The 23964-nt window shown below is 40.5% G+C and overlaps 1 protein-coding gene across 2 annotated transcripts; it reads left to right on the top strand.

The window, feature by feature from the left end:
- Window positions 1-1061: 1061 nt before the first annotated feature.
- On the top strand, window positions 1062-21008 carry LOC102298918 (E3 ubiquitin-protein ligase RNF31). Of its 2 annotated transcripts, none has more exons than XM_005941909.2 (24): window positions 1062-1263; window positions 3029-3234; window positions 4017-4163; window positions 4271-4426; window positions 4514-4570; window positions 4729-4861; window positions 5450-5611; window positions 5706-5856; window positions 6157-6308; window positions 7181-7317; window positions 8413-8637; window positions 9000-9341; window positions 9640-9825; window positions 9913-10119; window positions 10215-10388; window positions 11494-11592; window positions 12558-12647; window positions 12816-12930; window positions 13107-13219; window positions 13579-13689; window positions 15614-15662; window positions 16992-17088; window positions 19151-19316; window positions 20466-21008. In XM_005941909.2, exons 2-24 carry the CDS (start codon window positions 3031-3033, stop codon window positions 20511-20513), a joined length of 3321 nt encoding a protein of 1106 aa, XP_005941971.1. In that variant the 5' UTR covers window positions 1062-1263; window positions 3029-3030; the 3' UTR covers window positions 20514-21008. The 2 variants fall into 2 exon arrangements, with proteins under 2 accessions (XP_005941971.1, XP_005941970.1); XM_005941908.2 differs by having other exon boundaries at window positions 8410-8637.
- The last annotated feature ends 2956 nt before the right edge of the window (window positions 21009-23964 follow it).

The following is a 23964-nucleotide window of genomic DNA, read 5'->3' as shown; positions in this document are numbered from 1 at the left end:
TATATAAAACAAAGGTTTTTATGAGCTGACACATTTCTTTTAAGTCAAATAAAATAAAACTATACTTTAGAAAAAAGAAAAATAAATGGGAAATTATTTACTCACTTAAAATGAACCTAAATAAAAATGTGGCTGTACCTAATAAAGTGGCACTCACTGGTAGGACCAAGTTAGACCTTCTTTTGCCTTCAGATCTGTGGCATATCTGCTTCAAGGTTCGATGTGCTGTGCGTTCAGAGAGGATCGTCTGCATGCCTTGATTTTAATGAGAAGTTATTTGATTTACTGTTGCCTTGTTAGCAACTTTAAGCAGTCTGGCCATTCTTCACTGACCTCTGGCATCAACATTTTCACTCAGAGAACTGCCTTTCACGGGATGTTTTCTGTTTTCCAGACCATTCTCTGTAAACCTTAGAGATGATTTTGTAGGGGAATCCCAGTTGATCAGCAGTTTCTTAAACCAGCTTATCTGGCAACATCAACCATGACATAGTCACTGAAATCACCTTCTACACTATTCTCATGCTCAGTTCGAGTTACTGCCTTATGATTGGCTCATTTGATATTAGTATTAACAAGCAGCTGAGCTGGTGTCACTAATTAAGTGGCCAGCGAGAGTGGAGGGGATGTTTTTTTTGTTAAGTTTTCTTAATTTAGTAGGTTTAAACAATTTAGTAGTTTTAAACAACGAAAATTAATGCAATAACTAATGAAAAATACAAATTTGCATCACTGATGATTATTTTTCAAAGATAGTACAGATAATAAAATACCAGTCTCAGACACATTTTTTTGTCCAAAAAGCTGGTAAAAGGTGTCACAACAAACAAAAATGTAAATATAATATGAAATATTTACAAAATTAATTAAATAATTATTTAATAAATTGGTCGCTGGTCATAGTTAATTAAATATTTAAAATTTTTTAGGCATGATACAACTGGGAGCTTAATAAATAAATAAACACATACATACATACATACATACATAGTAGAGTTCATCATTTTCATGACTACTGGTATAGGTATGTAAATTCCGCTTTTATTTTGAAAAGATCACAATCAGACCGGAAGTATGGGGGAGTTCCGCGTTTAAAGCATAAAGCTAGCTTCAGACAGACTGAAGCAGCTCACTGTAGAAGAGGGTCTAACCGCTGGCTTGAAATCTAAAACATGCTGACTTTACAGGCGGAAATGTAAAGACTTTATTCGGAGAAGAGGCGACAGAAATAACCGTTAAAAGAAGGCCAGAACAGCTGAGGCGGTAAGTTAACTGATCAGATATGAAGCTAAGTTATGGAGCTGTGTTAAAGTTTCTGTTTTTAGAGTTTCGTTTTCAGCTGCTGTGAATTGTTATTGTTGGGACTTCAAGACGGTCAAAGTGACAAAAAAATCCACCGTCGGGTCCAGTTAATTTGATGTTTTACTGTACAGAAAGTAGCAGGGAGCGGATTTACAGTGGCGACTGTGATGTGATACTGAACTGTTTACCTCTGAAACTATGATTAGCCTGGACTTTCCCATCAGATCACATGGTTTATTAAAAGTGAAATTATCAATTATAAAGGTCACCGATGACTGTTTGATTTACCTGAATGTTGATCCTTCCTGTTGTTATCCTTCCTCTGCCACTCGTGTCCTTTTTCAGTGTGGATTGGTCATTTTTGGATTGATTTTTAAAAGGATAAACAAGGTTGCAATTTTTGCACGTAGCTATTTTTTTTTTTTAATTTAAGGATAAGTATTTGTTAAAATATATTAAGTATTTAATCTGTGAACACGTGGAAAAGTTGTGATCAGGCGTTAATACTATGTAGTTGAAGAACGTCTAAAAATCAGGTGGTAACTCAGGTAATCACTGTTATGAAACCATTGCGTTTGACTTCTGTGTATTGGGTCATTTCATGAAATTCCTTTTATTTGACCAGCTCACATAAAAAAATAAAATAAAAAAGAAACTATGGAGTGATGCCCTTCATAATAGGAGTTATGGGAAAGGTCAGAAAGTTCAGGTCCCTGCTGTTATTAAACTTCTCAAAAGTCATTTTTCAAGTGAAGACGAGGGCTCAACTTTTTAGGTGTTTTTATAGCATCATTTTTTGAGAGTCAATTTAAAATTTGTTATGTAGAAAACTCCTTGACCTCGTTCCTACAGATGTTTTAGAGTAAATACCTGTTTTTGTGGCTCTCAGGTATGGAGTCTTGTTTTGCCACCATAATAAAGATTAATACTTACTATCTCAAAATTTCAATATCTAACCCAAATTTTTGACTTACAAGTATTTTTTTTGTTTTTGTTTTTTTTCACTGGCAGAAACAACTTTCCACTCTCATTCCTGATTTAGTTTTCTGTGGGGAACCTTTGTAGAGCTTTTGTATAATTTCAGTAATCTGCTGACATTTTTGGGTCCTTATATTGATGCTGTGGTAATGATTTATATATTATCTTTATTTATCCTGATTGTTATTGGTAAATACAAATCATCTATAAAAACTGCATGACTGAACTTTGACATAGTAGACACACCAATAAGCTGGACATCTTTAACCCTGCAGGAAAGCAGGGTAAGATAGACAGAAAACAGCCCGAGGCCTCAAACGGTCCCTGCATAACAACGTGGAACGAGGCGTGGCTGGAACCAGCAGGGGACCTGCTCTCCACCTGCAGACAGCCACACCTGCAAAGCTTTATTACAGTAGTTTACAGATCATATTTAATAATAAACTGAGTGTCTTGGTCATCTTAACAAAACGCTATCGGAATTTTGAGGTTTAATGTATTTTGAAATTTGGAGGTTACACTGTGAGTTTAGCTTTTTGATCTCCTCTGGCAGTCTTTGCTAAGTCTCGCCGCACATTAATGTGGCTTTTATGTTTTCCTCTAATCAGTTATTTCTTTTACAAAAACCGTCTCACAGACCGAAAATAACAGCGAATTTGCAGTGATTTTCCAAACCAAATAAATCAGCTGATCCTCGATTTTGAAGCCCTGGAACGATCTCTAAAAAGTTCTCTTCTCTTTCTAACAGCAATGAGCAGCAGTCCTGCGTCCGTCCAGATGGACGAGGCCAGGAGAAGAGCCCAGTCTCTCCTTTCGTCCTCGGGTTCAGCTCAGGAAGTGAAGGCCGACGTTCAGACGATGGCCGCTATCGAGCTGCCTCTGTCGGAGAAGTACCGCCACGTCTCAGCTGAGGTTATGCTGAAGGAGAACTCGGCAGGTCGTAACAAACAGGAGGTAATCTTTTCTCTTAAACGATCGCTTTAGTGCAGTTTGATGTAACATTTCTGTGTCTGTTTGATCCCCAAAGGTCTACTCAGTTTTTTTTATTAAGGAAAAAAGATTTTGTGACACTTATCTTTGATTTTTTTGGATGAAAACAAAGATGAAGATATCCACAGGGGAGTGAAAAATTATCTTCAGCACTGTGGCTTCTGTTAGTAAATTTGTTCCAATCTTAAACTCTGCTACAGTAGCTTTGCATCATTCATTATTCAAAATAATCCTTATGCATTTTACACTGGGACTTGACAGTTCATCCTCTGTCTGAAACAAGCTGTTAGCCCCTCCCCATTTATGTCAGCTTGTTTCTGTTTGGTTACCCCTCTTTAAAAGATTTTGAGAAGGCCGAATAGGGATTTCCCTCTCTATGATGTCACACAGAACCAGGAGCTTAAAATAAAGTCAGTGTTTAGAGCATTTTTCTTTTCTGTAATCCAGTTTGAGTATCGATATCATGGGATATAGCAAAACTGCATCACTTCAATGTCTATGACATAGAGAAACAGAAAAAGTATTGGTATCCTGGATGCTTGTATTGTATTGCATAGTAATTCACAGGAGATATGAATAGGATAGGATATGAAAGCTCTTTTTTAACCTACATTTGATACCAGCCTCATCTGCTAGCTGTGATTCATTGTAACATTGTTGTTAACTAAATCATCACAAGTAATTCATTTGGATGGAATAATGGAGGCAAACTGATTAACATCAATACTAATTTTTCTTCTCACCAGGTCCTGGAGTCTTTGAATCGATTCATCAAAGCCTTGAGCATCCTGGAGAAGTATGGCTGTAACCTGACCTCTCCCACCAGACCCAGATACTGGAGGAGTGTCAAGCACAACAATCCTGTTTTCAGGACTACAGTGGATGCCATCAAAGTGAGGAAAAAACTCCATTGTGTCCAAAGATTGTGCAGAAACTTTGACTGAGAACCTTTAAGTTTTGTTTAAAAGATTAGGATTGAAATGTGGGTTTTGGTCCACAGGGAGGCCGCAGAGTCCTCTATCTCTACGGTTACACTAACCAGCAGGTCGACGGCCTCAGCTTTCCCGACGAAGTCGAGGATCCGGATACTGAAAAAGTCGCAGCAGTGACGCTGGAGGTCATGACGCTACGCACGGAAGTGGATATGATAGTAAAGGTTTGTATCGACTCCTAAGCAGATCTGATCATCGGTAACATGTGCGTGCAGTTTTGATGTTCCATTTTCTTATGTTTGTTTGTTCAGGGCACTCATCCTCACCTAGAACACTTCAAAGAAATCATCCCATTCGTCATCCCAAAGGTGTGTACACGTTTCAAAAGGCTGTCGGCCGAAAAGTTCATTCAAGTTCATTAAAGATAAAAACAGGCTGAATTAAGATAATCTGTTTTTTAATATTTGTCCTTTTCAGACTTCATTCGTTTTGTTTGTCATGCTGATATTTATTTATTTTTGTTAAGGCTCAGATGGTGACTGACTCTGTGGCTAAGCTTCCCGTAGAGGAAAAGAAGCAGCAGCAGCAGCAGCAGGGGGACAAACCTCTGATCCTGCCTCTTCCTCCTAAACCTGCTCTGGTGCCAAAACCATCAACAGGTCAGCTACTGCCACACCTGATGGCCTGGGAGTTTTTTTAAATTTATTTTTTCATTCCAGCAGTTTTTCTTCTTAACTCTTAACCAAATTAGTTTCTACTTCATTTGATGCCACAAAGTTAAGAAGCTTTTGTAGAAACTTTGCTGTGCTCTGAAGCAATTTATAAACTTTGTATAGCATTTTTGAAGACGCGCAGTTATGGTAAAATAAAAGTACACCCTCTTTCAGGTCTAAAGTTTCCATATCACGTATTACACTGCGTCATTACGTTAAGAACAAAAACAAGTATGGCTTATTTAGAAGGGTTGCCAGGAGAACGCCTCTTCTCTTTAAGAAGAACATGGCAAAGTTGAACATGTCTAAACAAACCACAGGACTCCTGGAACAATGTCCTTTGGACAGAGTTGATTTTGGGATCTTGCAGACACTGAGTAAACCATGAACTCTTCAGTATGCCAAAGTATTCTAGAGTCAAATGTAAGGAATATCTTGTGGTGTTGTTTATCTGAGGATGTATTTAAATTTTGTGAAAAATGGCAACGACCTGATACGTTTTAAAAATGTGGTCTGTTTCCTGTTTGTCTCCAGGCTCTGCTGCAGTGAGCGGGTGCAGTTTGTGCGGCGGAGACGCGTCTCTGTTTTGCTCGTCATGTGACAATCCACATTTCTGCGACGCATGCGATGACCTCTTCCACCGACACCCCAACAGAGCCAGTCACAAGAGGGACAAATTACAGCAAACCAAACAAAGTAGGCCGAGTTACATCTGCAAAACAAAAGTCAAACCTCGGCTCTGCTTGTTTTTTGCTGCTTACTGTTTTAACTCTTCGTCTTTTTCTTGCAGACACCTGCACCATCTGTGGAATTTCTGCTGTCCATGCTCGTTGCGCCACATGCCTCCAGAGGTTGTGTCTGAAGTGCGACAAGCTGTACCACTCCCACCCTGATCGTAAAGGGCACAACAGGACCATTACTACACCTGCTAAAACATCCAGGTGAGAAGAGAAACCCACATTCAGCTCTTTATTTGGCAGCAGATCAAAGCCAGGAAGGACACAGGCTGGATTTGTTCACCATCTCCTTTGTTACAGTAAAGGATCAACTTTGTTTGATCAAAACTCCAAAAGTTTTTGCTGAGAATCAAACACCCGGGTCTCTAGAGATCCCTGAAATGTCTTAACAATGTATTTTATCACATCTGGGGATCTGCAGCTGTGGAGGAAATGAAGATTAGCTGAAGACGTGTTCTTGTTAGGAGCTGAAAAAAAATGTTGTCCTTCTCCGCTGCTTTTCAGCCCGTCTCTGTCCCCGTGGGAGTGCTCTCACTGCACTACAGTGAACGAGATGCGAGCCGTTCTCTGCACGACCTGCGAACGGCCTCGACTCGCCACAGCTGTGTCCACTGTTCTGGAAAGCACCATGTCACTTCCTGCATCGCCGAATGCAGGTAAGAGCAAAGGTTTACACACGCAGCAGGTTACAGGGTGTCTGTGAATGAACACATTTGCTTATAAAAGGCCCTATAGAGTTTAAAGTTCACTTGCTTATCCACCCTCTTTGTTATTTTAGAAAAAGGGGAAGATCCAAGTGTAAGAAAAAATGGTTGGAAATTGTTATTTATTATTATTGTTCTCTGTGGTTGAAACCAATTCCTAGAAGTTCCCACTAAGGACAGGAATCCCTGTTTTGAGGATGAATGAAACTTAAGATATAGCTTAAGATAAACATAGTATTTTTTGACTTATTTGCCCACACACTCAGGCAATATTTTTTAAAGGTATTTATAGTAAATTTCTGTATTTTAAAAGAGCTGAAACCTTTCAAAATTAACTAAAGCTTTCAAGAGAATAACATCAAACACTATGCGTTTGTGGTTAAAGAATTCATGCACTGCACTGCATGTAATACCAGGTTGTATCACTAGGGGGGTGCCAAGGGTCAAGGTCACCTTTCTTTTAAACTAGGGAGGTCATCAAGGTCACATCAGAGGAAATCTCTTAAATATGAGTGGGCAGCTGAAAAGAGATGCACGCTGGTAACTGGTGCCCTCTGGTGGTGAAAGGAATAGTTCAAGTCTCAGGAAGTTTTGTCTTAAATTTTATTTAAGGTGCCATTAAGATTGACTTAAAGGCTTAAGTTTAATTTTCAGACGCCCTGTGCCCTCGAGTTAAAGTAGAAATGCTTTTAACTTATTAAAAGCACTGAACTTTAACTTATTATGGAGGAAACATTTGTTTTTACATAAATATTCTGCATAATATGTTAAAGTTTGAAAACTATTTGATTTGAACTGAACTGTGTTGGTGCTCGTTCTCTCAGAGTGGCAGTGTAAGAGCTGCACTGTGATGAATCAGGGCAGCAGCATCCTCTGCGAGGTGTGTGAGCGCCCCCGTCTGGCCACTCGCCCTCCGGTCTCCTCTGACATGTCCATCCTCAGATCTCTGTCTGACGCAAAGGTTTGTCTCCTGCTGCTGATAACGCTACTAACCTGTTTCTTATTTTCTCAGTCTTTACTGTGCTGAGCGTTGGCACAGACTGAGACTACAGATTCCTGCTGAATGAAAACCTTTTCTGTTAGTCTTAGCTCTGCGGGGAACACATTTATCTACAGTCACTTGTTGTTGGGTTTTCAGTGAAGTAGAGAATTCATAAGAAGACCGATTAATGGAAAAACATTAATTTGCTGTTAAATTATTCTGCTGATTAGATGTTTCTGAGATGTTTTTGGCTAACTCGTGTTGTTGTTTCATCGTATGTACAATATATTTAGGTTTGACCTTGTTTGTAAGACATTCTACATCAGCGATGCCCAACCCCGGCCCACAGACCGGTACCAGTTACTTGAGTTGTTTGGGCCCGGGTGTGAAATTTGTGTTTCAGGGTTTTTATCGTTAACTCAGTTTCCCCGGGTCTTTTCCCGTGTTGTAGTTGTGCGTCTTGTTTTGAAAGAAATATTTACATATTACCATAGCGACCAGAGAGGAGGATGTAGTTGGCGCATTTTAGGAGGACGCTGCTAATAAAGTTACACAATTACACAGTGAATTCTCATTTATTATTATATTTACAAAATACCACCGTTTTTGTCTTGGGCGTAAATATTGTCTGACATTAAACCGGTCTGGGGACCGCTGTTTTACATGGTAGCCTCTGTCTTACACCTGCTGTTCCTTAAGCTTAACAGCTGTGCCTATCTCTAGATATAGTCAGTTTTTCTTGTATTAGTCAATAGACCAGGATCCATATTGTCATCATCATCATGGTCAGGATCATTATGACGTCCTGAATCACCACCTACCAATCAGATATCTAGACCTTGTCCACAGATAGTAGGAGGACTTAATCCTTTTTTTATAGCATTAAAGTCAAGTTTAAGCTACACATGAAAATATTACCATAATGTCAGACATAACTTAAAGCACGAATGCCATTCTCACTTGGATTACACTCAGGTTAGTTTAAGTGAGGATGGAGGTGTCCCAGCAAAGCCTTTGAAGTCATCAGTTTTTGTTAGTGTTTGCTTTACATGCTTTTCTTTCTTCTTCTAGCAGTGGACCTGCCAATTCTGCACCTTCGCTAACACCAAGGCCTCCACAGTGTGTGAGATGTGCAACATGTCCCCTAAAGATTCTGGTGGACTTTCTCTGCCCCAGTCTCTCCAGCAGACGCCGTGCGGACCTAAGGACCGGCCACAGCCGAAGCCCCGAGTCAACCTGGAGCTGAAGAGGCAGAAGACGATGAAAGAAGACGGGCTCGCTCTTGTCCGTCACATCAGAGTATGGCAAACGTTTCACACAGACTCACCTCAAAACATTTAAATGACATTTTTCAAAATAAATTACAATATTATAGAATTGAAACGCAGGGCAGGGATAGCTCAGTAGGTAGAGTGGTTGCCCCATGTTCGGAAGGTCGGGGGTTCGACTCCACTGAACGGCTACCCTGAGGTACCCCTGAGCAAGGTACCGTCCCTACACACTGCTCCCCGGGCGCTGCATTGGTGGCTGCCCACTGCTTCACTGGGTGAATGGGTTAAATGCAGAAGAACTATTTCCCTATGGGGACTAACACGCACACTTTACACTTTACTTTACTTTACGCTGGAAAAGAGAAGATGCATTACGTTTCTCATTCACAGGAAGCAGAAACGCGAGGCATTAGCCCAGAGGAGGTGTACGCCGCTCTGGGCGCGTGCGGTGGCAGCAACGTTAACCCCTGTGACTGGCTGACCTCAGAGCTGCCTCACCTGCTGGATGAAATCTGCGCCATGGCCGCCTCAGTCCAACTGAACTACAAAATGGGGCGTGTCGGGACGCAGCCCGTGCTGGAGAGAGACGGAGGCGAGTCCGAGAAGAGCGGTCCGACCTCCATAGGTGACAGCATGAAGCTGTCCAGAGCTGAGGCCAAGCTGGCGTGGCTGAAAACAGGAGGAGAAACCGACAAAGCCGTGAGAGAGCTGCTGAGAGACCGCAAAGAAAAGGTGGGACAGTTAAAAGCACATTAAAGTTTTAAATACATATTTATTGTTAAAAGAAAGTATGAACTTTTCTTCCTTCTATCTCAAAAAGGACTCTTTTTATTTTTAACCTTCATACTGCAAATATTTTGTGAATTACGACAGAAAATTGTTTCTTTTGATTTAAGAGCAAACGCCTGTTTTTAATATTGTTTATCAGCAGTGTAAAGACTCTTGATGTGAGTCTTTTATGTTCACTGCAGCCATTTAAAGGGATTCCTTTGTTTCATTGTTTTGTTTTTGTTGTTCCCGCTGGGTGAAGATGAAGGAGCTTCACTCTCTGGGCTTCCAAGATGTGGCCCAATGCGAGGAGGCCCTGCGGCAGAGTGGAGGTGAGATGCAGGGGGCTTTGTCTCTGCTTCAGCGCCCCCTGCTGGAAGCTTTCCACCAGCGAATCTGGACAGCCCAGCCCGAGCCGCCGATTGATCCCACACACCCAGACAAACAGGTTTGACTAGAAAGAGATTTTTGTTTTGACGTCTATCTTTTTCATTTTAACATAAACCTCTGTGCTGACCTGGCTTGCTTCCTTCAGAGGACGTGCAGGCGGCTGCTGGCATTGTATGACCTGCCCAGCTGGGGGCGCTGCGAGCTCGTCCTGTCGCTGCTCCAAGAGCCGGGTGTCAGCTACTCCCTGGAGGATGTGGTGCAAGCCGTGAAGGAGTCACATGACAGAGATTTTATCAGGCGTCTCCTCAACAACGAGTGCCCCATCTGTCTGAGCATCTTCCCCCGCAGCAAGGTGGGTCATCGGGGAGAGCGATCTGTTTCCGCAGCAACCAGTTATGTTTAATGCACAGCTCTTAAAGTCTCTTTCTTTCCCCCTTGGTACTCCAGATGCAGTCTCTAACGTCCTGTCAGTGCTCGGTGTGCCTCGAATGCTTCAAGGCCCACTTTACCATCGCCGTGAGAGACAAACACATCCGAGACATGGTGTGTCCCAGCTGCTGCGAACCCGACATCAACGACCCAGAGAAGCTGGACAGCTACTTCTCCACGCTGGATATACAGGTGAACTCAGAGGAAATGTGCCGGAAACGTTAACGTGAAGAGTCCTAAATAGGAGTTTTAACAAGAGACACCAGATGCATCTTTGAACAGGTCATTTATTTTGGTTTTACGCAGCCTTGTTACAAATGCATGACACAGAGCATATTTAAAGAAATAAAAGGCATTTCTGAGCAACACTTTAGCTCAGTGGATGAGCAGGAGACCACGTGCCACATGGCACTAGTGCAGCAGTCCGGATTCAAATTCCCTCCCCACGCCTGTGAAAAGCTGTTTTCACACGTTCACTGAGCCCTGAACTCTTCTAGATATTTCCTGTTGGAGGCGCATGTGCATCATATCACATAATAAACACTTTGACCTGCACTCTCTCTGCTACAAGGTCTGTGCCGTGTCCTTTTGTGTTGATGTGAGAGAAGCACAGGGGATAATGGCCGCTTGAATTAGTAGTAAAGTGGGTGTCCTGCCTCTCTCAGCTCCAGCTGCCTCAGAGTATTTCCACAGACGACAACATGCCTGATGTGAATTGTCTCCTGCTACATGTGAGAAATAACTACAGACAAAGTCTCAATCATATTTCCCAAAGCCTAAACAGATGTGCAATATAAACAGCTGTATAAACAGATTAAGCGTACTATAATTATTTACTCACGAACTGCAGCTTGAACATCTTTTCCTGACTGTATGCAAGGCTGTGGGGAACACTTCAGGGGCTTTTAGTGTCGTCTGCAGATACAAGGGCCAAGATTTCAGTTTGCATCTGATTCTCCATGTGATCACAAGTACTTATGAAGAAATTATGAAACTGGGGTTATTTGTGGGTTGATGGGAGAATGGAGCTTTGTTTCAGCTATTAAGACAGAATTTGATCTGTAAACAGATTTTTAGCTCTTTAAGATATTCTTAGAAGATGCTGTGGATTGTAATCATGCATGATAATTGCATTTATCTCAACATAGTCATTTTTAAACAGGGTGAAGTGCTCAGAGGGGGAAGATGTTTTGTTTAAAGTGCACAAAATGACATTAAACTAGTATCAAAACCTGCAGCTGTTTTTCGTCTTATAATAACGACACGGCGACGCCTCGTGTCGTGTTTTGTTTTCCAGCTGAGGGACTGCCTGGAGCCTGAGGTGTACGACTTGTTCCACAAAAAGCTGACCGAGCACGCTCTCATGAAAGACCCCAAGTTCATGTGGTGCTGTCATGTGAGTTCACCGTAACGCAGTCTGCTTGTTCGTCCCTGTCGTTTAACAATCAGATTTCCACCCTGTAATTTGCATTCCATAGTTTTCATACAACACATAATTTGGGTTATTTTAAGCTCCGTCTTTGAAGCCTGGATTTTATTGACAGTGTAACCAGACAAGGACAGACAATCCTTGAACGCACCTCAGAGTCAAAATAATCTAGTTTTATCCTGTAGTTGTAGCAGTTGTTTGAAATTCATATATGGAGTTAGATTAAGTAAAGAAACAAACTAATTTTCTTGAAAACATTAAAAGAATAAGGAATTAGGAACTTTGGATGTTAGTGCTGTAGATTACAGTTGGTTGGAAAAGTTGAACATCCACAAACGCTTTGTCTTATTTCAGCCTTTGTAGGTACTTTAGTTTAGTTTTATGATACAAGTTAAAAAAAACGCAGCCAGTCCTGGTACAGCTGTATTCTCTGTTTTCTGGATGAGCACATTATTGAAATGGATAAAACACCACATATGATTTCATTTAGAAAGTCAAAGAGCCTCCTGAGTCCACTCAAATCAGCGGCCTAGTAATGGACTGACATCAGGTGTATTGGGGGGAAAATAAATCGAAATCTTATCCTGTTAAGAGTAAATCAATAAAAAAAATCACATCAGCTCAGATTTCTGCAAACTGTGGGAGAGAAAATCACAGAGCCACTGCCAGACCGTGGCAGTGGCAGTGGATGATTTTTTTATTTACTTATTTTTTTTCAGGCAGGTTTGTTACACTGTCTCTTTGACGCCTGTCACACATGCTCAGTGTGAACCTGCTCTCATCAGTGAGCAGAACGGGCTGCTAATGGCCGTTTTCCCTTCATTTTCTGCAGCCGTGTATTTACTGATTATTTAAAACCAAGCAGAGATCTTTTAGCCTTTTCTAATAGGGATTTTTAGCTATATTGAATTTCTCTTTCCTGTCTTTCTCAGTGCACGTCTGGGTTTATCAACGAGGGAGACCAACTGAAGGTCACATGCCTGTCTTGCCACAAGAGTTTTTGTGCTCAGTGCAAGAAACCTGTGAGTATAATCTGAAATATTTTCCGTTCTGCATGGGAGCTGTCTCTTATCTTACATTTGATTAAAAATAAGGAAGAGGTCTCAGAAGTTTCCACATGGAACCTTGAAACTTTGCCAGCCCTTCAGTACAGGAAGCACTCAAATCATTAACCCCTTCTCTGGTCACAGTGGGAACCTCAGCACCAGGATGTGTCCTGCGAGCAGTTCCAACTGTGGAAGAGGGAGAATGACCCGGAATACCAGAGACAGGGACTGGCTGGCTATCTGAGAGACAACGGAATTAGTAAGGCTTGCCAAAGACTCGACCTGAAACCACAACCACAAGTTTCATTTCCATGTTTGGCTCCTCTGTTTGTACATCAGTCAGCTTCCCTCACCACACACAGACACACAGTTTGAATGTGTGCTTTCATCTGTGCCAATTGTTCCTGTTTTCGCTCTTATCTCATCTTCCCGCAGCATGTCCTCACTGCAGGTTCCAGTACGCTCTGACGAAGGGCGGCTGCATGCACTTCAGCTGCTCGCAGTGCAGGTACCAGTTCTGCAGTGGCTGCAACAACCCCTACCACAAGGTGAGGGTGAATTATAGGATGAATGTTTGTATGGTAGACAACCCCCTTTTTCTTTGTCATATCAGTGGCATGTAGGCTTGAGCTCCAATTCTCCATAATATCACAGCTCTAGAAAGAGGGCTGAGCCTGTTGGGAGGATGTGCTTTGTATGAGACAAGCTGCAGGTTGCAGTCTCATTTGTTTCAGGACACATCCTCTGGTTCATTCTTCATCTTCTAATGTCTGGAAAATTCATACAATTTGGTTTAAGACTGATATATTTAGACAAATATTACACATCTTAAAGTGTTGCAATTTTTAGTTAAAAGTGTAACATTTTCTTTAACCTGACTAAAACCTGCTGCTCCTTTTTTTTGCAGACTAAATGTAAGCCTGACTGCTCTCTCAATTGCTTGCACGCTCATCACCCTCGAGACTGCCTCTTCTATCTTAGAGACTGGGAGCCTCCCAGACTACAGGCGCTTCTACAGGTGAGACGCTCACGTATGTATGTTTCTTTGCATTGCTGATTATTGTGCAGGAAGCTGCAGCCGCCCTACGTGGATTACATATCAGCTGACAGCTGTGCCGCTGAATCCACCTGGCTCCACTCTCTAAAATATCCTGCTCCACCTGTCCTCTCACAGCTGAGCTAAAAACCACAAACCACACATGTATTTTCTTCTGCTGTTCACCCAGTAAATTGTTTTTATTTTAAACTGTTGCTTTCCATGAGGGATGGTTCAGTTCCTGTGTTACCTGAAGCAGATGGCAGTCGGCCATGAACTGAAGCAGACAGCGAGCGAGAAATGTTTGTTCATACTGACAGGAATCACAGAGCGCTTTACAGGAAATAATCTGAGACAATGCAGAGTTTAAAAAATTGAAATGCATTGCAGAAACTTATAGTAAGGGAAACAGAATCAAAATGCAGAGTATGAACTGCAGAAAAGCAGAAACTGCCACAAAACATGTGACTTAGCTGACCTTTAGGAGGCCTCTGGGTCAGCTGACCTCAGGTGAATAATTTAAAAGAGCTCAATTTCACTTTTTTAAAGCTGCACTGGAACAGGAAGCCGGCGAGTGGTGGATCTGGTGTGAGACCCAGTAGTGAGCCTAGCAGCAGCATATTAAATGACCTGCAGGTGATCCAGGGCAGATTAACCAGAAAAAACGTTGATATTCGAACTGGAATATAAAAGCCACTGAGGTGTTCGTTGGCAGGGGTGACACGACGCCACTGTTATGAATGAAACTTGTCACAGTCTAATAACTCCAGCCGTACTCATCCTGTCTGTTTAACATCTTATTTGTATTTGTTGTTCCACAGTCTCTTTACCAACGTCATTCATCACAACAGCGCAGCGGTCACAATCTGTTTGCTTCTTCCGACCAATAACACCGGGCGCTAATTACATGTGTCTACCTTAAATACAGTCCCATAAACACACCATACTATAAAGTGACCCTTAGTAGCACACATAAGGCAACAACACAAAAAATGTCTCCCACAACAAGATTTAAACATTTCTCGTTTTTTTTTTTTTACCCTGACTCCATCTCATTTCTCACTACCACTGGGATTTAAGTAAAGTCGAGCAGCGTCTTTCATACAGATGCTGAAAGTAAAGCTGTTAATAGATGATGAATGTTATCAAAGAAATCATGAGGAGAAGAAGTGAATAAACAAAAGGACCGGTGAGGAAACGCTTCGTCTTGGGCTCTCGCGATGATCAGGAGAAAGAGGTTTTGGAATAGTTAAGTTTGTGTTATTGTGACTTTGTGTCGGTCCCACAGAACCACAGATAGTTTTCTGGCTTCAAAGAGGTCCATTTTCTTTTTAGTGTGCTCTCCCCGCAAACCAGCTTACACCTTTACAGCTTAATTATTATTAATTGTTTGAGCAGCTCTGTGTACTCTGTCAATGTAAACCACATTATCCAATTTTCTAAATGTATTTCTAATATAATGCACTTTGACAAAATAATGTAATATCAGCTGTGTTTTGTAGAGTTGGAATGAAGATATTTAAGGTCATCTGGAGGATAAACTGACTGGCAGTGAAAAAACAGGGAAAAATGATTTGATTGTAAAGGATAAAACAAAATGTCCTTGTGTTCATACAGTCCACTGTGCCAGATATAGTAAATAGAGCCTATGTCCTGTTGTAAATAGAACTTTGTTTGTGCTTGGTGTGTCCCCTCCCCTTTGAGTCACCAGGGATTTGGCCTTTTGACAAATAACAACACAAGTTTTATTTTGTGATTTATCCTCACTAATAACTTGTCTCTTTGCGGCTCTATTATATTTATAAGTAAGAGGTGGATGGTATGTGAGGGTTTGTTTAAATCTGATGAGCTCGTCCCCGATCTAAATGTAAACAGCGTGTTTATTGATTTGTTTTTCTGCCCTTAGAGGAGCGGTGTGGAGTTCAACACGGATCCCTCTAATGGAGCTCAGACCGGTAAAACAGTTTTTTGTGTTAATGGGAATCCTGGCATGACTGAACAACTTCTGAAAATTAAGTGGTCGGATTTGCTTTTCAGGATGTTTAGAGAAGCGAAGTCGGATGCTGAGCATTTCATTTCTCATTTGTGCAAAACCAAAACAAACTTTGGCAATAAAAGCATTAAAAGAAAAATAAATGCATTCACCTTTATTCATGCATATCCAGTTCACAACAATAGTTGTGAGGGAGTGTTTTATATTTTACCATAGACTTTACGATATTAGAGAGTCAATCGGAACAATCGGAAGATCCTCTTTGAGCAGCATTTAGTGACAGCGGGGAGGAAGAATATTCTTTAAACAGGAAGACACAGTGCAGGGCAGCCATCTGATGCAACCATAGAGAAATAACGGAGAAAAGAAACTGAGTGACATGCTGCAATAGCATCAGGCTGTTTATAGGCTCAGGGTGCGAGGGACTTCCCACAATGCACTAAGGGACGGTTTAGGGTCACCTGATTCAGCCCTTATTATAAGCTTTATCATAAAGAAAAGAGTCTAGTCTTAAAAGTAGAGAGGGTGTCTGTCTCTTAGATCTTTGAAAATCAATAGCAGTGTATTTGTTTATGATAATATCTGAAAATTGAGCTCTGTAAATAAATACTGCGCTACATGGATAAAAGTACTGGGCCTGCTATACACCAAACAGGAGCTGTTATGAAGCTGCTGGTGCACAGCGTTCGTGCTGCTGTTAATGGCGGGGGAGGTTTGCAGCTCGGCAGCTATGCCTCAGCACTTGGTGTAATCCGCTCTTTAACGGTCAGGCCGAGTCGCTGAGGTGCCTAAATGCTTCCTCTTCAATCTGATTGTGTAATATTTCAGAGGGAAGACATTTCACAAACAGACTTGCTGCTGTGGTGGCATCCTGTTGCATTACCACACTCAAGCTCCTCAGAGCGAGCCGTTCCTTCCTAAGCGTTTGTAAAGGCAGACTGCATGATGAAGTGTTCGATTTTACACACCTGTGGCTCAATACTTTGGTCCATATGCTGTTTCATCACCCTCATAGTAATGATGATAATGATGCTCATATTCAGTAAATAAGGAGTTTAGACATAAGAAATATTTAAATGGATACAAAAAAGGTTACAGCTGATGTTTAGGAATGATGTAATATGACAGTGATGTTGTTAAGGGGCTGTTAGTTCTAGTGTCCATGCGTAGGAATGCAGGTGGTATTTAATAAATGAGCTCTAGCATGAATTCACTGACTGTTTGTTGTTGTTGTTGTTGTTGTTTTGTGGTTTTTATATACATTTTAATTGACTTTGTGTTTTTGGTGCAGATGAATGTGGTGTGATGGAGCAGAAGGATGAAGGCGGTCAGCAGGTGGATTCACCGTGTGGCATCAAAACACAGCCGGGACAAGCTGGACTCTGCGAGTGAGTGAATCTGTGTTGCCACGTCCGCTTCCTTTTACAGTTTTTCATGCATCTTAATTGCTTCGATGGAAGTTTCAAATTAGAACGCCACTCACAGCGCTCTTAATCGAATATGTTGAAACAGGAATTAGCCCTTCTCAATATGTTTGTACGCGCTGCTGTTGTTTCTACACATGAAGATGTTTTGTCATTGTTGTGGTTGAGGTTCTCATGTGATTTCCACAGCTCATCAAAACCTGTATACTGTCCTGCTTTGACCTGTTGTGTTCAAAGAGTCAAAGCCTGTCAGTGGTGACGGTGAAGCTTCCCATCAAATAGAAGCATGTGCTCTCAGTCTTGTGTCACATGTGCATGTTATAGCACTGCTGATTACACATAATTGTATACTGTACATATATGGAGTATGGTTTTATTCTACTAGGCAGTTGTTGGTGTGTATTTTATCTTTGTCTGTACCCTGAAGTTTGTAGCATCACAGGTGATTTGTGACACAGGGGGAAGTGATCGAGATGCTTAAATGGGAGTTTTGATGACTGAGGGCCAGCATAAACATAAAGATATAAACATCAATCAGCACTAAAGATTTATATATATTTTTTGTCATGTGTAGAGATAAGCATCACATTGAATCGTGTGTATTTTTTCTAACTCCAGCACAAAGGCAGCGGCTCTTATTTCCCTTCATGCTCAGTTTGCTGTTTGTAAGGATGAATGTTTATGCTGTGATTTGCACTTCTGTGCTGGTTTATAGTTTTTCATTTAGCACTGCATTATGTTAGCATGAATGGAACCGAGGCTGAATAAGATGTCGTTTCTTTGTTTGTAGCCAGCAGGGACACACATTGAGAGTTTAATAAAACTTGAAGACTCCCTCGTCGTGTAACCTCTGACACTCTTCAAGTCCCAGTTTGTCCAAATTGGAGGTTTTTTCTGGTTGCTGGTTTTTTTTCCACTCCTGTCGAATCTTCTTTTTAAACCAGCAATTTGCACGTGGGAGAAACACCAGTAATGTTTGCTTTTGTTCCCACTGTGATCTGTCTGACCTCATGATAGAAATATGTGACTCTTCAGTGGCTCCATTATGTTCAGCTGTGCCTTTGTCTGGTGGTGTGTTGTGACATCTTAAAGAATTTCCGCTCAAAACAGCTGCCTGCTGCAGCAGAAACATCCCTCCAAGAGTGATGACATAGAGCTAAACAATGAAGTCCCTAAAAAGCTTCCAATTCAACTTCTAGTTCAAGTTGAGGTTCAACCGTAAAAGAAGTTTTAATGTTGTTTTATGGAAACAGTCTGCGACATTTGAGACGGTGATAAATCATACACACAGGTGCAGAAACGTCTTAACTTCTGTCAGAGAGATTATCAGGGTTCACATTCAAGAAATCCAGCAGATCCGGAAAGACAGGATGATGCTGGAATTTCTTTTCTTGCATTATTCAGTCACTTCAGCCTCTTCAGATGAACCACTACGTACGCAGGTCCTCCCCAACACTGAAACATTTTACAAATTCCAATACATACCAAAGTTTAAAGACAAACAAAATGAGATTTAAAGCCTGGAGCGACTGATTTACTGTAATCTCATTAGAAGACGGTAAACTGAGACGAGTTCAGGAACAAAGACGCTGTAAAAGAATTCATCACCACACCAGGTATCTGCTCAGAGCTGCCAGGAACTGGCTAACATCAGCTTTTTCCTTTTAAAACCCAGAGTGTGATTCAGAGAGTAAATCAGGTCAGGCAAGAAGACACACCAGTTTGAACTGTTTAGGTTCACTGTCACGGCAACATTTGTGGCAGCAGTTTCCAAAGAAAAGGGCCACTCTGCACTGCCTGCTCAAGCAGACTCAGCTAAACGGCAGCTTGTGAGTAAAGTGGTGGTCAGATAGTTTCCTCACATGTTGGTCGAGAGCCAACACAGAGTCAATACTGGGATTGTTCAGGTTGTAGCTGAGTGAAGTCGTTTCCAACACACCGCCTAAAAATAAAAATCAAATATTGCAGGTGAATCTGTGCCTCCTTTGATGAAGGTAACTTCTGAGATTCATGTGTGTTCCCACAGTAAGCACTACAGGGAGTACCTGGTGAGCCTGATAAACGCTCACTCTCTGGACCCGGCTCTGATCTACGACCTCAACGAGGTGATTCGGGCCTGTGAGAGGTACCAGGTGGACGTACAGCGAGGAGAGGGCGAGGAGGACAACGCTTACCAAGCTCGACTGCTCAAGGTGGGACGCCAATGAATGTATTCATGCACACAGACAAAGAGAGTTCAGTAGGACTGGGCACTTTGGATAATTCAGGGGAAAATAAAGAAACGATGACCAAACCAAAAAATGACCTATAATTACTCTGAGAATGTCAATAAATGCAATAACAACTAAAAGAAAAGAGAAAAAGGGGATTTAAAAAAATAATTAAAATAAAAATTTCTACCCTAACCTACGGTCATTATCTCTGGGTAGTGACTGAAAGAATGAGGGCTCTCCATAGAGACAGAATGAGGAGCTCGGTTTGAGCATGCCCTACCAGGAGGACGCCCCAGGGCCAGACCCAGGACCAGCTGCACAGATCATCTCTGTTGGCTAGCTTGGGAACGACTCGGTGTCCGCCAAGTCTGGTTGGATGGAAAGTAAAGATAGTAAAAATACAGTGTGAGAAAATATAATTAAATATAAAGTATATATGTAATGCAATGCTAGATAAACATAGCTGATTTGAAAATAGCTTATAAGAGAACCAGAAAAAATCCATCAAACTTAACTTATAATTCATATAAAAAAATACATCAAATAAATAAATGAATGAATATGAATGAATGAGACTAAAATCAAGTTTATTTATAAAATGTTCACAGTAAAATAAAATTACAGATGACCAAGAAAAATTAAAATCAGCTACAATAATAAAACATCCAGCATTACTTTATGTATTTAAAACATTGATTAACCAATTAAAATTACTACAATCATCTTTAAGTACACTAACAATGTGAAAAACATTAGGAGCCACTAAAAATATAAAAAATAAATCTTGGAAAAAGTATATTTAAAAAACCAAAACATGATAAAATAGAATTCAAAGGTACAATACACTTTACCAAGTAAAAACAAAACACCGGAATAAAAATATGACTCTTAAAAATTCAACACAAACTCCAACATGGACACAAAGTTACTAAAAATATGTGATCATGGGGAGTCACACGGCATCTGTCCTTAAAAAGAAAGCAGAAATGAATTTAAGGAAACTGCCTGTCAAAGCAAGTCATATGTTTCTTCTGCTGTTCGAAGGCCACTCTCCACAGAAACCTTTACAAATAATTACTCTTTCTTAATTGGTTGAGATCATGTAGCTGATTTCTGTTCTCCCCACAGAAACTGATGGAGGTTCCTCTTGGAGAAAAAGTTCCTCGAAACAAATGAAGACTTCCAGACTTTTTTCCACCCAGATCCACATCAGAGGAGTGTACTGTGAAGCAAGCTCAACAAAGCTGGGCTTTCTCCGCTTTAGCTGGCTTGACAAAACCTAAAATCCCAGTGAGAGATAACTGCTGCTTCTCAACTTTCTCTGTTAATGGAAGCTTTCTGGTCTGGGCTCACATTAAAGGTGGTGTTTGACGCATTATTTCACAAGATGATTGAATGCCATTTACGTCAATCAGAGGTCACTGAGAGAGATGAATGATATATTTTAAAAGAAAATGAAGCCAAAGATGAGTGCCACAGAAAGCTTTTAGCCTTGCCTAGAAAACCTCAATTTTAACATGACAGTAGCAGATGAGAGCTTCTTCTCGAATGATCAAACCAGACAGTTTGTAGCATGCACCGATCGCGGACTGAAAACTGGCAGCACAGCAGCTGATCATATGAAGGAAACTAAAGCTGTAATCTTAGAGAAATATGAACAGGTTAAACACAGAAAACCGACTCAGTAATGCTCCATCATCGGGATACAGGAGGACCTGACATTATTACAGCTAAATATTCCATTAATTCAACAGGCTTTGTCGTTTAATTCAGACTGAATACAGAATAATAAAACTGCTGTAAAACTCCAGGAAACACAGAAAAAAAGCTACAAATAAAGTTTCTCCTAAAAATCTGCATTTAATGATTGATGCTTATTATTTATACTGTCACTAAAAACACTGAGCTCCACGGGGAATGGATGCACTGTTTCAGGTGATTTCATATGTGCTTTGGTGTAGCTGCAGCATAAATTACCATGGCGATGTAGCCCTGTAAGAACAGCAAGGGTTAAAGATGACGTTAACTCCATAAGCAGAGTCCTGCTTTCCATAGAACAGGACCAGGTTGCCTTAAGCATTAGTTACCATGGTGATCTAGCAGGTTAAACTGAGCCTGTGGTCACTGAGGTAGAGCAGGTAGGTGTGTGTGTGTGTGTGTGTGTTAGAATAAAAGCACTGTATGAATGTGTGTGCTTGAAGTGAATGAGGCTTGTAGTAAAAAGCACTTTGAGGGTTCACGTTCATTTAAGAGATCCACCTTCATCACAGTGAAAACTCTGACTTAAAGCTCGCCATGCCCAACTAACCAGTTTATCTCTTTGTAGTACACCTCTCTATATTCAGACTGTTTTTAATTAGCATGTTTATTTTATTTTAAATGTATTTGAAATTTGTTGTTTTATTTTGAAGGAGATAAACCTTTGGAATGGGTTTTTAAAAAAATCATTCATTTGTGATTTTCTTTTGCTCTCAAATCTGGTGCCTTTTAGGTAGCAGTGATGCACAAATTTTAAGATTTGAAAGGAAATAATTTGTGGTGTGGAGCTGGCTCTTGATGTAATAAACTCTGTTTGATTTATCCAGTTAAAAAAATGGAAACGTCTGTTTCAGAATAAATGTACGTTTATTAACCAAAATGGGGTTTTTTGGGGTTTTTTTGTTTTTTCAATCTTTAACATTTTGTCTGAGAGTTTCTAGTTTTTTCTGCTTTATAACCGATGGATGGATATGAGGTTGAAAATCATCTCAATAAATAGAATGATTATTTTAACAAAAGTGGAGTTACTGATGTCCTTTGTTTTGACAGATTTTGTGGTGTTTTCATTAATACAGTTAATTTAGCCAAATGTGACTTTTAAAGTGTTGTTTTTAATGAGAATTTAAATGTTACATTTGTGAACAATAAGATTACAGGTTAGTGTAAAGAAATGATACAAACTTGTGTAAGGAGAGGAGATTTCCTCTTTTTCCTGAATGCATCAGCACCGCTACTTAGAAACCCTGTAGGCGAAAGCAAAACTGTTATCAAATAAAACATTTAATTTATTCTGTATCAAAGAAAAAAGTCCAAGCTAAAACTTAAAGTTCACACAAAAAAGAACTTTTTAAATTTAAAATGTAAAGTACATCTTATGTTAGTTGTTATTCTGTGATTGTATTTCAGTGAGATTCATTTGTTTTACTTTAAGGATAAGGAAAACCATTCAGAGGGTTTAAAGAACATTTACTTGAATTTAAACACACTACAGTGAATTGATGGTTTGGAGATTTAGTATTTTCTTATTAAAAGTACCTGAAGGTAAGGAAAAAAGGCACAAGAATAAAGAATAAATTAATCATTCAGTCAAAAAAACATCATTGAACATTTATAGAATCTCTGCTGTTAGTATATATATATTGATCCGGTGTAACATTATGATCACCTGCTTAATATTGTGTTGGTCCCCATGTTGCTACCAACTGTTCAGTCCATGGATCGAACTTTTTTGTCCAGCACGTCCCACACGTACCTGATTGGATCGAGATCTGGGAAATTTGGAAGTCGAGTCAACACCTCAAACTTGTTGCTGTGCTTCTCGAACCATTCCTGAACCATTTTTTGCTTTGTAGCAGTTACAATGCTGAAAGAGACCACAGCAGAGGTGGGACCAAGTCATTGTTTTGCAAGTCTCAAGTAAGTCTCAAGTCTTTATCCTCTAGTCTCAAGTCAAGTCTCAAGTAATGTCAGGCAAGTCAGAGTCGAGTCTCAAGTCACTGGTGTAAAAGTCCAAGTCAAGTCACAAGTCTTAGAACATTTTTTCAAGTCAAGTCTAAAGTCGTAAAATTAATGACTCGAGTCTGACTCGAGTCCAAGTCATGTGACTCGAGTCCACACCTCTGGACCACAGCCATCGGGGAATACTGTTTCCATGATGATTGTGGATGAACATGACCCTAAACACTGCTTAAGTAGGTGGAAAGTGTCAAAATAACATTCACTTTGTTGGCAGGACTCAAATTCCCAGCAGAACATTTCCTGAGGCATTGCACTGCCTCTGCCAAAAAATGACTCGTTGGCCTGTCAAACATATTCCTTATGAATACTATCACATCATTTTGACCCAGAAAGAATATTCCTATTACAAGGTAGAAACTTACGCTTATGGTGACAAGTTAAAACAAGATCTAAGGACCTTTAACTACACTCTTGTATAACTGTTTGACTGTCTGGACAAGTTACACAAACATCAATCTAAATATACACTCACTGGACATTTTATTAAGTACAACTTGCCAGTAATTTGCTAATACTTGATTTTTCATGGTTTAGATTCAACAACTTGCTGGAAACATGCTTCAGAGACTTTAGCCCTTATTGATAAGATAGCATCACAGCAGCTGCAGCTTTCTAGGCTGCTGTGATGTGAATCTCCTGTTCCACCACATACCAAAGTTGCTCTAATGGACTGAGGTCTGGTGCATGTGGAGGTCACTGGGTAGAGTGAACTCATTGTCATGTTCAAGAAACCAGCTTGAGATGATCTGACATTTGTGACATGGTGTGTTACGTCTGTCATAAACATAACATTTTCATCCAGATAACTGCCGCCCACTGGATATTTTCCCTTGTTTGGATCATTTTCTGT

This window comes from Haplochromis burtoni, unplaced genomic scaffold, assembly GCF_018398535.1.
Source record: "Haplochromis burtoni strain Fernald_Lab_line unplaced genomic scaffold, NCSU_Asbu1 Contig_326, whole genome shotgun sequence".
In the NCBI taxonomy this organism is placed as follows: domain Eukaryota; kingdom Metazoa; phylum Chordata; class Actinopteri; order Cichliformes; family Cichlidae; genus Haplochromis; species Haplochromis burtoni.
The sequence above is the reverse complement of the archived record's forward strand: the minus strand, read 5'-3'. Positions and strand labels throughout refer to the sequence as shown.

Excerpts from the sequence above, each read along its gene's own strand:
- LOC102298918 (XM_005941908.2), top strand. The coding sequence starts at position 3,031 with ATGAGCAGCAGTCCTGCGTCCGTCCAGATGGACGAGGCCAGGAGAAGA. Across the intron at positions 8,638-8,999 it reads CTCTTGTCCGTCACATCAGA|GAAGCAGAAACGCGAGGCAT; the intron begins GTATGGCAAACG and ends TCTCATTCACAG. Across the intron at positions 11,593-12,557 it reads AGTTCATGTGGTGCTGTCAT|TGCACGTCTGGGTTTATCAA; the intron begins GTGAGTTCACCG and ends TGTCTTTCTCAG.